Here is a 12,303-nt window from a genome sequence, read left to right as displayed (position 1 = left end):
GGTGGATGATATGCAAATACTATACCATTTATTTTTGGGAGTTGAGGCACTGATGGGTTTTGGTGTCCTCAGGAAGTCCTGGGACCAATCCCCAGAGGTCATGTAGGGATGACTCTAGTTGACTGATAAAAAAATAATGTCCTTTTGTAGTCCATTATTGGCCATTAGAGAGTTGTTGGCCAGAAGCAGCCCACTGACTTTAGGCATTAGAGAGGGCTCTGGAGGGGTCCACTCTAGCTCAGGAGTGATATGAAGCTGAATGAAGCCAAGTTCAGTGCCCCACACCTCATCAAACCAAGCCCTGGAAGTCAGACTTCTAGGTCAGCAAGCTCCACTACTTCTGTCTTGTCTGGCAGTTACCTGCAGAGGACCCCCAGCCAGCTACCAGAGGGCTGGGTGGTGAGGTGACCCTGTGGGCATGCAAGGCAGGGCTGGTCCCCCAGGTAGTGGGAAGAGCAAAATGGCAATGGGAAGCACTGGAGTTACTGAGAGGAAGGCTAGGCCAGAAGAAGGAGGATATACCCAGTTGAAGTGTCTTCTCTAGAGGCAAAGACCTACTGACATGCGCCATACTACATTTCAGTCAGTGACAGGCTGCATGTATGAGATTATCTGGTATTATACTATATTGTATTTGTTTAAAAATAAACCATTTAGGGGCTGAGATGTACTTGTGTGATAGAGCATGGGCTTAGTCCCTGGGTTCAATACTTACTAAGAAATAACTATTTTAGAATCACTTTAGTTCTATAGAAAAGTTGCAGTGAGAGCAGAGTTCCTGTATGTCCCAGGATCCCACCCAGGATCTCAAGTTCCATTTAGCTGTCATGTTTCTGTACGCTTCTCTTGGCTAGGACCTTCCTTGTTTTTGATGACCTTCACAATTTTGAGGAGTGCTAGTAGGTGTTGTGTGGAATGTGTCTTAGTTGGACGTCTGACGTTTCCCTCACAATGGGACTGTGGTTATGGGCTTGGAGAGGAAGACCTCAGAGACAAAGTGCCCTTCCCACCCTATCACACTAAGGATACATACAAGCAAGATGACTCCTCAATGTTGGTATTGACCATGGTCCCTGGATGAGGTTGTCAAATTTCTCTCTCCCCGTGCCCATTGGTTCTGTCCTTTCTGGAAGGGTGTCACTATCATATGCACAGCTCACACTTAAGGAATGGGGAATGATCTGTAAAGACAAAATATTTACATAAATTATAATTAGTACATTATACTAAAGTAATTAGGATGGAGGCGTGGTTCAGTGCTTCGGCACTTGCCTAGCACGTGCAAGGCCCTGGGTTCCATTGTATATTATAAATAAATAAAAATAATAAAAATTTAAGCGAAAAAAATTAAAGTCTTATGAACTTATAATTGATAAGCCATACCATTCATCTGTTTAAAGTGTACAGTTAAAAATTTTTAAGTTATTTTTTGAGCAGCACCCACTAGAGTCTATTATGTAAACATTTTTGTCTCCCTACAACAGTGTGGCAAACCTATCGCATGCGTGCGACAGCCAGCCCTCTGTTATCACTGAAAGTTCTAAAAGTTTCTCTATCACTGACCTAGAAGAACTCCACACCCATTCTTGCCTGCACTGCCCGTTCCTGCCTCCAATGTTTTTCCAGGGTCTGGAAACCACTAATCTACTTCCTGTCTCTATGAATTAGCCTTTTCTGGACATTTTATGTAAGTGGAACCATGCAATATGTGAATCGCTGTGGCCGGCTTCTTTCACTTAGTATTTATGTTTTTGAGGTTCATTCATGTGTTGCCTTTCCTTCCTTTTTATGGCTGGATAATCATCTATTGTAGGATATGCCACATTTTATTTGTCTATTTATTAGCTGATGGACATTTGAAGCATTTCCATTCTGAGGGAATGATGAAAAGTACCGCTGTGAACATTAATTTATCGGTTTTTTGTGGACACATGTTCTCATCTCTCCTGTATCCAAGCTTAGTAATAAAACCGGTAGGTCATCCAGTCATATATAAAACCCTTTGAGGAACTGCCACACTGTTTTCCAAAGATGCTGCATCATTTTACACTCCTCATAGAAAGGCAAGAGTTGCAAATTCTCCAGGCTTTCACCAACACTTCTGTGTCTTTTACTATAACAAGACTAGCTGAGGAGTCCAGGGTACCAAAATCCCTTCTCTCTGTCTTCTAGTGCCTGGGGAAGGCAGAGTGTTGGAAGAAAGTTTGACAGGTGTGAGATGGGAGCTGCCACACTCCATCAATCTCCAGAGACATCAGCCCCTGATATAGGGAAGGGGAAGGTGGCAGCCTGCTCAGTCACAGCTCTGTGAGGGGTCCTGTCAGTGCTGGCTTCTCTTTCTACTCATGTGCTTTCTCCAAATAAGTGATAAGCAAGTTTCCACTTATAGGGTCTCCTGCCAAAGCTGTCCTTGCCAGCATTTTATGTTGGCTGGAATTTGGGAAATTCCCAAGTGTTTCCAGCACGCGCTCACAGACAGCCTGTATCTGCTTGTAAAGGCACTATGTGTGCATTTTCCTACTGGCAACTTTAAGGTTCTGGAGGGAGGCTGGAGATCTCTTCAGAGGCTTTCTCTTTATTTATCCTAACATCAAGGGGCTCTTCTAACTTACCTCAAACCTCGCTTATGATGTATCTCAGTAACTTCATTATAAATTGAAAATATCCTAAACTAGGGCTGGAAGCCAGTGAGGGATGTGAATCTGTGGGAAAACATTCTCAGGCCTTCACTGCTTAAATGTTCCTGTTAGCCACTTGGAAAAGGTATGACAGAGCAAGCAGGTGGCAATAACAGTGGTTCAGGAAGAAGAGAAAGCCCAGGCCAGTATGAGGCGTTAGGAATGGATTTTCAGGGCCAGTAATCTAAGGAATGGGCATCTGCAAGACTTTCTATTACAACCCAAACTATGCTACAAAGAAGCTTTTTTTTTTTTTTTTTTTTTTTTTTTTTTTTGGTAGTGGGAGGGATCAAGCCCAGGTCCTCCCACAAGCTAGGCAAGTGCTCTACTACTGAGCCCTGGGGGTGCATTTTGGGAGCACTGTGGGCACGCAACCATGAGTCCTGGCTCATCCACTGTGGACCTTACATAAGAGGGAACTGGGAGAACAGCATCTGGTAAACAGCATCTTGGGAAATTTGGAAGAAGTCCACACCAGGCTGAATTAGTAAGGGGGAAAGCACAGAACTCCCTTTGGGGATTGGATGGGAGCCCAGCCCAAGCTTTCACAGACACATTTTGCATTTCAGAATAAAACAAAAACAAACAATCCAAGACCTAATCCTCCAAACTCCAACTGCAGGGAGCAGAGGTACACATTATACTACACCCCATATTTGCATATTGTTTTTTCCTTGTCACATAAACTCCCTGGGCAGGGGCTCCAAGAGGGCCAAGTGGGTGGGAGGAAGCATCCTTAAATATGACCCCTCTTGGCTCTGGCTTACTTCAGAAGCCCCAGCTACTGAAAGAGGCTGTGCTGAAGGTAATCTCTTCCCCCTGGTTCCTTTATTTTTTCCCTAGGTGGGATACCTAGGCAGAGCCTGCACTTAGAGCAAGATCCCTAAGAGTCAAAACCCTCCACCCACCTCTGAAGGGAGCTGGTCCCAGGGGCATCATCTCCTGAGCATTCTCCTAGTTGGGTGCACTAAGGGTCTGAAGCTATATTTCTGATGGCTTTGTTAACCCCCTCCTGCCCCCCAGGAAGCTGAGATCCCAGCAAGCTGTGGAGCCGGGTAACCAAAGAGACTTTGGGTGAGAGAGGCCTTGGTGTGCCATCAAGGCTCCCTGCTCTCCCAAAAGCCATCAGGGATGAGTAGCTAAGGGGATGCACTAAGACAAAGACAGAAGTTGGCTCACACCCTGACTTTGGCACTCAGCAACTGCAAAACCAAAGACAGGGTATTAAGTGGTTTTCAGCCTCGCTTTCCTCATCTGTGAAGTAGATTCACAACTGGGAACTACTACAGAATTTCTGTGAGATCCAGAAGGGAGGCTGAGGGGGTGCCCAAAATGGGTCATGCCTGAGGGCAAAGTCAAAGTGGCCACAGGTGAGGTGGGACAGAGAGATGCTAAAAGCGAGGTCTAACCCCTAAAGCGGGCTGGCTCCAAGAGAAATTCCCGCTTATCCCATAGCTGCTCCCATCCAGGTGCCAGGCATGTCTGCAGGTGCTTTGTGTCTCCGCTAATCTTTAGTAACTCTGTGAAGCAGATGAGACCTGGGAACTGCCCTTCCCTGAGACCACAGTTCTGAGTGATGAGGCTAGGGTGTGAGCCGAGCAGAGTCCAGTCCCACTCACACAGGCTCTTTCCCTCTGGATCACCTGCTTTGATGGCCAGTGGTAGACACTGTGGCCCTAGTTTGATCATGTAGGCTCAGGAAGGAAGCAGAGAGCAGTCCTGCAGGGCTACATGCCTGAGGTTGTGATCAGCAGGAAGTGCCTTGCCTCTATTCTGGCAAAGCCAAGGGGGCCCAGTGAGGGGGTCCTCCCGGCCTCCTGTCAGATTGGAGGGAGGGAACCATGCCATATCCAGGCTTGGAGCACCCTGGCTGCCAGCAGCTTCTCCTTTCCTGTGCAGAAAGTCTGGCACTGGGGCTGGGCGTCAGCACTTTGTGGGTAAGGAAGGCAGTGGAGGGAATCAGCAATCAAAATTCAAGCAGAATCACGTACTATATATCTAGGGGTAATTTTTCTTTTTGAAAATGGAATTAGCTTTTATTTTTTTCTGCTGTTAAAAGTTATAATATATGCAGCATATATGAATATCTCTGGATATATATACACACACATACAAACAAACACACATACACCTAGTACCCAGTTGTTCCATTCTTATCCCTACAGCATGGGATAGTTATATCTGCAGCAGGCAGAGCTGGTGGACATGCTGAATAACCATCTTGTGCCTAAATACTGCACATCACACTGGCATGGCACAGTTCATTTAAACTTCCTCCTACTGATGGACCTGTAGGCACTTCTGGTGTTTCTCTGTTCTATGTCAACTGTGGTGACTTTCTTATTCAGGAACACTGTAATTACAAGCCACTCCTGGATCTGGACCTCCTGTATCATGGACAAAGGATTGGAAAGGCTTTTGCTAGATTCTGCCCAATTGTCCCCAGAAAAGCCATCAAGATTTGCCTGTATGGTTTCTTGTGCCAGTACAGGAATCGCCTCCACATTTTGCACCGAAACCCAAAGCCTACTGAGGCCTTCGCTGGCACTAGGTGAAGCACACAATGGTTTAAAAACAAAGCCTCTTCCAGCTCTGCCAAGTCACGAGTACAGTGGCTTGGATTGTAAGGCTTTGTAGGTATTTGAGTGCTGGCTTTTCTTTAATTAGCTTGGGCATGGAATGATGTGTTCCTACATGGAATTTGGAAAGTGGGTGGCTGAGCTCTTGGAACATTTGCCTGGGAATGTGTCATCAGATTTGCAAACAGGTAGATGCTAGAATGGGACTGGAAAGAGGTCAGGGCCCTGCCCCTGGCACACGGCCAAGAGCCCATTGTGAGTGGTTGTGCTTAGGAGCCCTGTCCCTGTTCCTCACACACAGTGCGGAGTGTCATCTGCTCCGAGTCATATCAAGACACCAGAGGGACCACACATCTGAAGCAAAAAAAAAAAAAAAAAAAAAAAAAAAAAAGAAAAAAAAAAAAAAAAAAAGGAGTGACATGGCAGAGGCAGAGCACAGGTTCCAGAGATGCAACCCAACCAGTTGCGAGGTGCTCTCTTTCTCCTCAGGTACCATGAACAAGATCAGCCAAGTGGTGAAGCAGGTCAGGGCTGTCTTCAACTCCGGCCAGACGCGCCCGCTGCAGTTCCGGATACGGCAGCTGGAGGCGCTGCAGCGCATGATCAAGGAGAGAGGGCCGGACCTCACCGGTGCTCTAGCAGCAGACCTGAACAAGGTGCTTGAGCCCCTATGGGGCTGGCCGCTGCTTGGGAGAGCGGGGCGGAGATGCGACCTGAATGGGATAGTCATGGCGGCGGTGGGGGCTGGTTGTACGGCATCTGTTGCCCGCTGGGGCTTTGTGTGAGCACTTTACGGAGGCCTGCATTGTGCCCCCCAAACACTCTGCTTCATGACCATGAAACAGAAGAGAACGTTTTCGAAAATATAGGAACAACTTGGGGGATCACCCAGTCCATCAAGCACCAAGATGGGGCACATGGGCCTCTCTTCTGCCACTGCTCCCCACCCTACCCCAGCAGATCCCACTGTTAGACAGGGCATTCCTTTCCCCTCCAGGCCTGGCTTCTTCATGCATCTGCAGCAGTAGGACACCCATGTTGGCCATCTCCCGCCCACATGACACCCAAACTTCTAGTCCTATCATCCTTCTTCCTCAGCTCCACCTGGGAACCCTGGTTGCCCACATAGCATAGCTGCCCCAAGAGGGTAGCTGCTCCCCATGGCCTCCTCCTTCCCTCCCTGTCCCCCTGGAGCTACTCTATCCCTTACCCTGAACAAAATCACATGCCTGCAAATTCACAAACTTGCCACCTTGCTGCCAGCAACTAACCTGAACCTGCTTCCACCTTCCCCTTGCCTGGGAGAAGAGAAGAGGTGTCCCTGCAGGGTCCAGAGCTTGGGAGCCCACCCCTTGCAATGTCAAGGCTCACCCACCAACTGCTCCTGTGCTTCTGTGTGTGTGTGTGTGTGTGTGTTTTCCTCATTGAGTTTATTGGTACATTTTAGGTATACAGTACAGTTACATTCATTATTGGGATCTTGTACCTTTACATGGCAGGTCTTGGTCCTCATTTTTTCCCCTTGTCCCTGCCCTCCCTTCACCCCCTCCTCCCCCCCTTTTTTAAAATCGCTCAAGACTTCCCATCTTAAAAACAAGAAGAAAATTTTGAGCTTTAACTTCACAGCCAAAGTTCATAGAAAATGCGCACATTTGCTGTCTATACCTCTTCTCCCCTCACCCCTGGCTGCTCCAGGAGGCCCTGAGCCCCCCAGCAGCCACTTCACCCCAGTGCTAATCCTGAGCTCTATTTCCATGGGTGTCTCTTCCCTGGCTGGCCTGGGGACTATGGTGAACAGCCCAACTACCCTGGCCACCAAGCACTGGAGGATCCCTGCTCACCTCCTAGCTGCAGCCTTGGTGGGGTGCCCCAGCTCACATGCAGCCTCGTCTGCAGAATGAATGGACCAGCTACTATGAGGAGATAGTGTATGTCCTGGAAGAGATCGAGCACACGATCAAGAATCTCCCTGAGTGGGCTGCAGATGAGCCTGTGGAGAAGACTCCCCAGACACAGCGGGATGAGTCCTACACCCACTCAGAGCCCCTGGGTGTGGTCCTCATCATTGGCACCTGGAACTACCCCTTCAACATTACCATTCAGCCCATGGTGGGCGCCATCGCTGCAGGTACTGCAGGTTCTACTCCAGAAGGGGTTCAGGCCTGTGGGAAGAGGGGTGTGGGGCTGGAGACTGGTTTGACGGGTCTGGCATAAGAGGCTGTAAGGACCAAAGCATTTAGCCAGGCCCCCTGGTGCCCAAAGCCAGGCAGGCAAAGGTATTCACCTGGCAGTCCTCTCCCTGCCCTTGGTGGGGACTGCTTTCAGCTAATATGGCAGTGCTCTCCCAATCAGGTCAGGGAATCTCTTGCTACTCCTTTCCCAACCTTCCAGCAACTACACAGGGAGAGATGGTGCAGCCTTAGAGAGCACGTATACCAGTGTGTTCACTGCGTTGTTCCTGTGGTGTATGCCCATGGGCCAACAACATTTCCTCCCACTCGTCCAAGGACACAAATGATGGGGGATGAGCCCTAGGCTTAGTCATTGATATAACAGAGCTGGGTAGGTTAATGTGGCCCTGAGCCTGCATACTCTTCAGGGAATGCAGTGGTCCTCAAGCCCTCAGAGCTGAGTGAGAACATGGCGAACCTGCTGGCCACCGTCATCCCTCAGTATCTGGACAAGGTGAGGTGCACTCCAGGGCTCATCGATGATTATTCTGGGGGCCTGATCTTTGGAGCTTGAGAACTAGTGACTTCTTGCACCCAAGGGCCAAGCCTCAGGAGTGCAGCCCCTAGCTGCTGCCCTCTCCCATCAGTATGACAGAGCCCTGAAGCAGGAGAGAGGTCTGGATGCCAGGGGCCAGCCAGGGTGGGTGGGGTGTCAAGATGCCATGTCGCCCACTGCCCACTTTAATATGCAGAAGTAAGAAGGTGTTTGATCTTGGCTGAGGCTCCCTCTCTTCTTGTTTGGAAGGATCTGCACCCAGTGATCAACGGGGGTGTCCCTGAGACCACAGAGGTGCTCAAAGAGCGATTTGACCACATCTTGTTCACGGGCAGCACAGCTGTGGGAAAGATTGTTATGACGGCCGCTGCCAAGCACCTGACCCCTGTTACACTGGAGCTAGGAGGAAAGAGCCCCTGTTCCGTGGACGAGGACTGCGATCTGGACATGGCCTGTCGGTGAGGAGACTGGGTCTGCCAAGTGCTGCAGTGCTGCTCTGAGTAGCACACTCAGTCCCTGTCCTCACCGATCCTGCAGTCATTAGCAGAAGCTCCAGGGGTGGTGGGAACTGGGGGGACCTCATTCATAGGAAAGGTACAAGGAGTCCAGGAAATCTTCCGGAAGAGGGAGAACTCCAGGTGGAACTCTGCTGCCTAGGCATCACTGGAGATGGTGCTCCAAGCAGAGCATGCAGGAGAAGAAGGTGTGCGGCATTCATTGCTCCGAGAACTTCACCAAGTCTAGCCCTCTGCTAAGGCTGGGATCGCCTGAGGTCTAGAAAGCGGTATCAGCAAGAAGGACCACTGACACTTAGGGTCTTAGGACTTTTGTCTGGGCCTCCCAACCCTAACCAGGGCTCTGACCACCTGTATACCCCACAAGAGTGGCCCTTCAAGATAGGAGGTACAAGTAGGCAATTCACCCAGCCATATGGGGCTCTAATGCTATGATCAGAAATGCACAGAGCCCATGAATCCCAAACTTCTTCCAGAAATTCCTCATCTGTAGCACATAAGGCTAAGACATGCAGACTCCCAAAGGCCCCTATGGGCAGAGGAGGGTCTGATAAGTGCAGTGTCTGGACATAAGGGGACAGTTAGGACTCAATGGTGGCAGCTCACAGTCTGCAGCTGCCACTCCTCCAGTGCTAAGACCACTGTGTCTTGACCCTGAGCACAAATGTGTGTTCTCAGGGGAGCTCCTTGTGACTCAAGGAATGTAGCTCACTTGGCAATTTTCACAGACGCATCACCTGGGACAAATTTATGAACAGCGGCCAGACTTGTGTGGCCCCTGACTATATTCTGTGTGACCCCATGATCCAGAACCAAATCGTGGAGAAGCTCAAAAAGTCACTGAATGTGAGTAAGGACCCCAGGGGCTACAAGGGAGAAGCTGTAGGCATGGGCTAGGCATGGTGCCACAGTAGACATTAGGATTTAAGCAAATACCTGTTTTTTTTTGTCTTCTAATCATAAAAAGGATGCACACTCACTGTGGGTAACTTGAGAAAGGCAAAATGGAGGGCTGGGGATTTAGCTCAGTGGTTCCACCGCCCACCTCCCAAGTGCAAGGTCCTGAGTTCAATCCCCAGTACAAAACAAAATAAAACAAAAACGAAGCATAATGGAGATAAAGGACTATCCCTGCCATCATGTGACCAGGAAGCCTCAGCCTTGACAAAAGTCCACATCATTCCCTGAATCCCATCTCTTGTCAGGAGTTTTATGGGGAAGATGCCAAGAAGTCCAGTGATTATGGAAGAATCATCAATGCCCGACACTTCCAGAGGGTGATGGGCTTGATCAAGGGCCAGAAAGTGGCTCATGGCCACACTGGGGGAAAAAGCCTCCCGCTACATAGGTGTGTGACTTGCCCTCACTGCTTTGCCTGCCCTGGCTACCAAAGTCCTTGATAAGTTTGCAGCAACTGAGCACAGATACTTGAGAAGCAGGCAGAAGCCTGTTGGGACATAAATCACTTTACCAATGGGCCTGGGGTTGGCTCTGGGACCCTCAGCAGGTAGGGGTTGAACAGGGCTTCTAGGACACCCCAGAAACCCCCTACCACAAGGCCAGAGACAAGGATGTCATCTTCTCCCATCTCTGTGCATCAGATGAGAACAGCAGAGGCTACAAGAGCCCCAGGTGGCCAAGATGTGAGGCACCCCTAGTGCTTAGCCCAGGGTCACCCATTTGGCCCCCAATTTGTTGGGGAGACAGATAAGCTCCAGAAGGGACCCAGGTGGCTGACAGATTCAGAGATTACTTCTCCCATGCAGGTCAAACCACTGCTCCCATGGTCTTCTACAGGAACCTGAGACAAGAGTGGAGGCCATGGGAAGACCTCTCCAGGCCTCATTCCCCTCTCTAAGCCTAGAAAGCTTCCTCTGCAGAGAGGAGAGGGCAAGAGCTAGATACACAGGGTGACTCTGGCCCATTTCCTGCCTCAGCTCCCACAATCCTCACGAACGTGGACCCTCAGTCTCCAGTGACGCAGGAGGAGATCTTTGGACCAGTAATGCCCATTGTGTGCGTGCATAGCCTGGAGGAAGCCATTTGGTTCATCAACCAAAGTGAGAAACACTGGCTCTCTATGTGTTCTCCAGCAATGACAAGGTGGGCTCCTCCTAGGATCCTGGCTTCCCAGGTCCAACACCTGCATACAGACAGGATCCAGGGGGCCACATACCTGGGTTCAAATTGCAGCTTTCCTGTTCATCAGTTGTGTGACCTTTGGCAAGTCACTTAACCTCTCATAGCCTCTTTGGAAAGATCAGGACAGATCTTGAGTGCTTTGAATGAAGTGAAAAATCAAGCTATTGTTATTATTTTGCCACGTGGTGCTGAAGGCCATGTGGTATTTGTGGGGGCTGGTGGTGGCTGGAGATAGTGACTGGGGCTGAGGATGCAGGAGTTGGTGGCTGGGGCTCTGTCTCCACCAGCTTGGTTCTTATGGTTCCAGGACATAGTCACACAGGGCGGGAGGGTGGCTGGTACACCTCCCGAGCAGGAGTGCAATACCAGCAGCTGGTTCTCAATGTAGGTGATTAAGAAGATGATTGCAGAGACTTCGAGCGGTGTGATGACAGCCAACGATGTCACTGTCCACATCACCGTGCCCTTCCTGCCCTTTGGGGGTGTGGGTGAGTCTGGGGCTGGGCTCACTGCCACCTCCCTCCCTCCTGGGGCCCCTGGACCTTGACAAACCCATCAGGGGATTCAAGAGGGCCTGGAGCATCCAGGGCCCTCAGATTTCCTCTGAGCTTCCCATTTGTGCCTCAAGCCTCTGCATCCAAGTCTTACAGGATCTAGAAGTCACCTGGTATACAGGCCTGTTTCCCAAACATCTCACACTAGGGACAAGTAGCCATTTAGTGATGCAGCTGAGATTAGACTCTTCCTGGGCACTATTTTATCCCCAGCATAGATGTCCTGGTGGGCACAGTAGGAACCAAACACCTCCCATAAGGGTGTAGGTACAACTGGCGTGGGCTCCTTGCCCTGAGCAGGCTCCTCCACAGGGCACAGTGGCATGGGGCCTACCATGGCAAGAAGAGCTTTGAGACCTTCTCCCACCGTCATTCCTGCCTGGTGAGGTCTCTGCAGAATGACGAGGCCCACAAAGTCAGGTACTCACCAACCCCAGCCAAGGTGAGAAGCAGGAGGGGATGTTGGGGGGAGTGGGCTATACAGGACATGGGCAAGGCCCTGGTGCTCACTGCCCCCTCCTTGTCCTTTTACAGATACCGTGGCATTGAGGAGGCTGCTCCACTTGACCCATCCACGTTTGCTCCTGCTGTGGGGTAAGACACCCTTGCTGACTTTCCTGCCCATTGGAGACTGATCCTGGAACCCCCAACCCCAGGTTCTTGCTCTCCTCTGACTTGTGTATGACCCTGACTACCAGATAGACCTAGGCCTCACCTCTCCAAGTCCCCACCCTTTTATAGACCCAGACCAATAAAGCATTCTGAGTGAATAGTCAAATAATGTATGTAATGCTTCTTTTGCATGCTGTACCCACCAACCCCCTCTAACCTGAGTCCACTGCCTCTCAATTCTTGGTCATTCTGACAAGCCCATGTAGACCTCCAGATGGCTCATGCCAACCTACAGGGTTTCAAGGCAGGAGGCTGTGATATCTTTCTTCCATTTACACTTTGGGATGTCAGCTCCATTCCCGGTGTGTCCAACCAAAAAGGAGCCAATTAGGCTGAGCCTTGATGATAAAGTGACTCCCAACCCACAGAAAAAAGCCCTTCTCAAGTGAGACATAGCTTTTATGGCAGGGGCTCCTTGACAAGACAGCACAGCAGT

General features: G+C 50.0%; 1 protein-coding gene across 1 annotated transcript in view; it reads left to right on the top strand.

The window, feature by feature from the left end:
* The window catches only part of Aldh3a1 (aldehyde dehydrogenase 3 family member A1), a 56,992-nt gene extending 45,248 nt beyond the window's left edge, over positions 1 to 11,744 (top strand). Inside the window, 12 exon segments of the mRNA XM_010618162.2 lie at positions 5,747 to 5,913; positions 7,154 to 7,385; positions 7,857 to 7,942; positions 8,234 to 8,442; positions 9,228 to 9,345; positions 9,705 to 9,821; positions 9,823 to 9,847; positions 10,437 to 10,565; positions 10,568 to 10,602; positions 11,030 to 11,140; positions 11,515 to 11,637; positions 11,730 to 11,744. Coding sequence (XP_010616464.1) covers positions 5,752 to 5,913; positions 7,154 to 7,385; positions 7,857 to 7,942; positions 8,234 to 8,442; positions 9,228 to 9,345; positions 9,705 to 9,821; positions 9,823 to 9,847; positions 10,437 to 10,565; positions 10,568 to 10,602; positions 11,030 to 11,140; positions 11,515 to 11,637; positions 11,730 to 11,744 — 1,362 coding nt within the window. The 5' untranslated portion in view covers positions 5,747 to 5,751.
* Positions 11,745 to 12,303: the final 559 nt, after the last annotated feature.

This window comes from Fukomys damarensis, unplaced genomic scaffold, assembly GCF_012274545.1.
Source record: "Fukomys damarensis isolate Sample0158 unplaced genomic scaffold, DMR_v1.0_HiC HiC_scaffold_13, whole genome shotgun sequence".
Classification (NCBI taxonomy): Eukaryota; Metazoa; Chordata; class Mammalia; order Rodentia; family Bathyergidae; genus Fukomys; species Fukomys damarensis.
The sequence above is the reverse complement of the archived record's forward strand: the minus strand, read 5'-3'. Positions and strand labels throughout refer to the sequence as shown.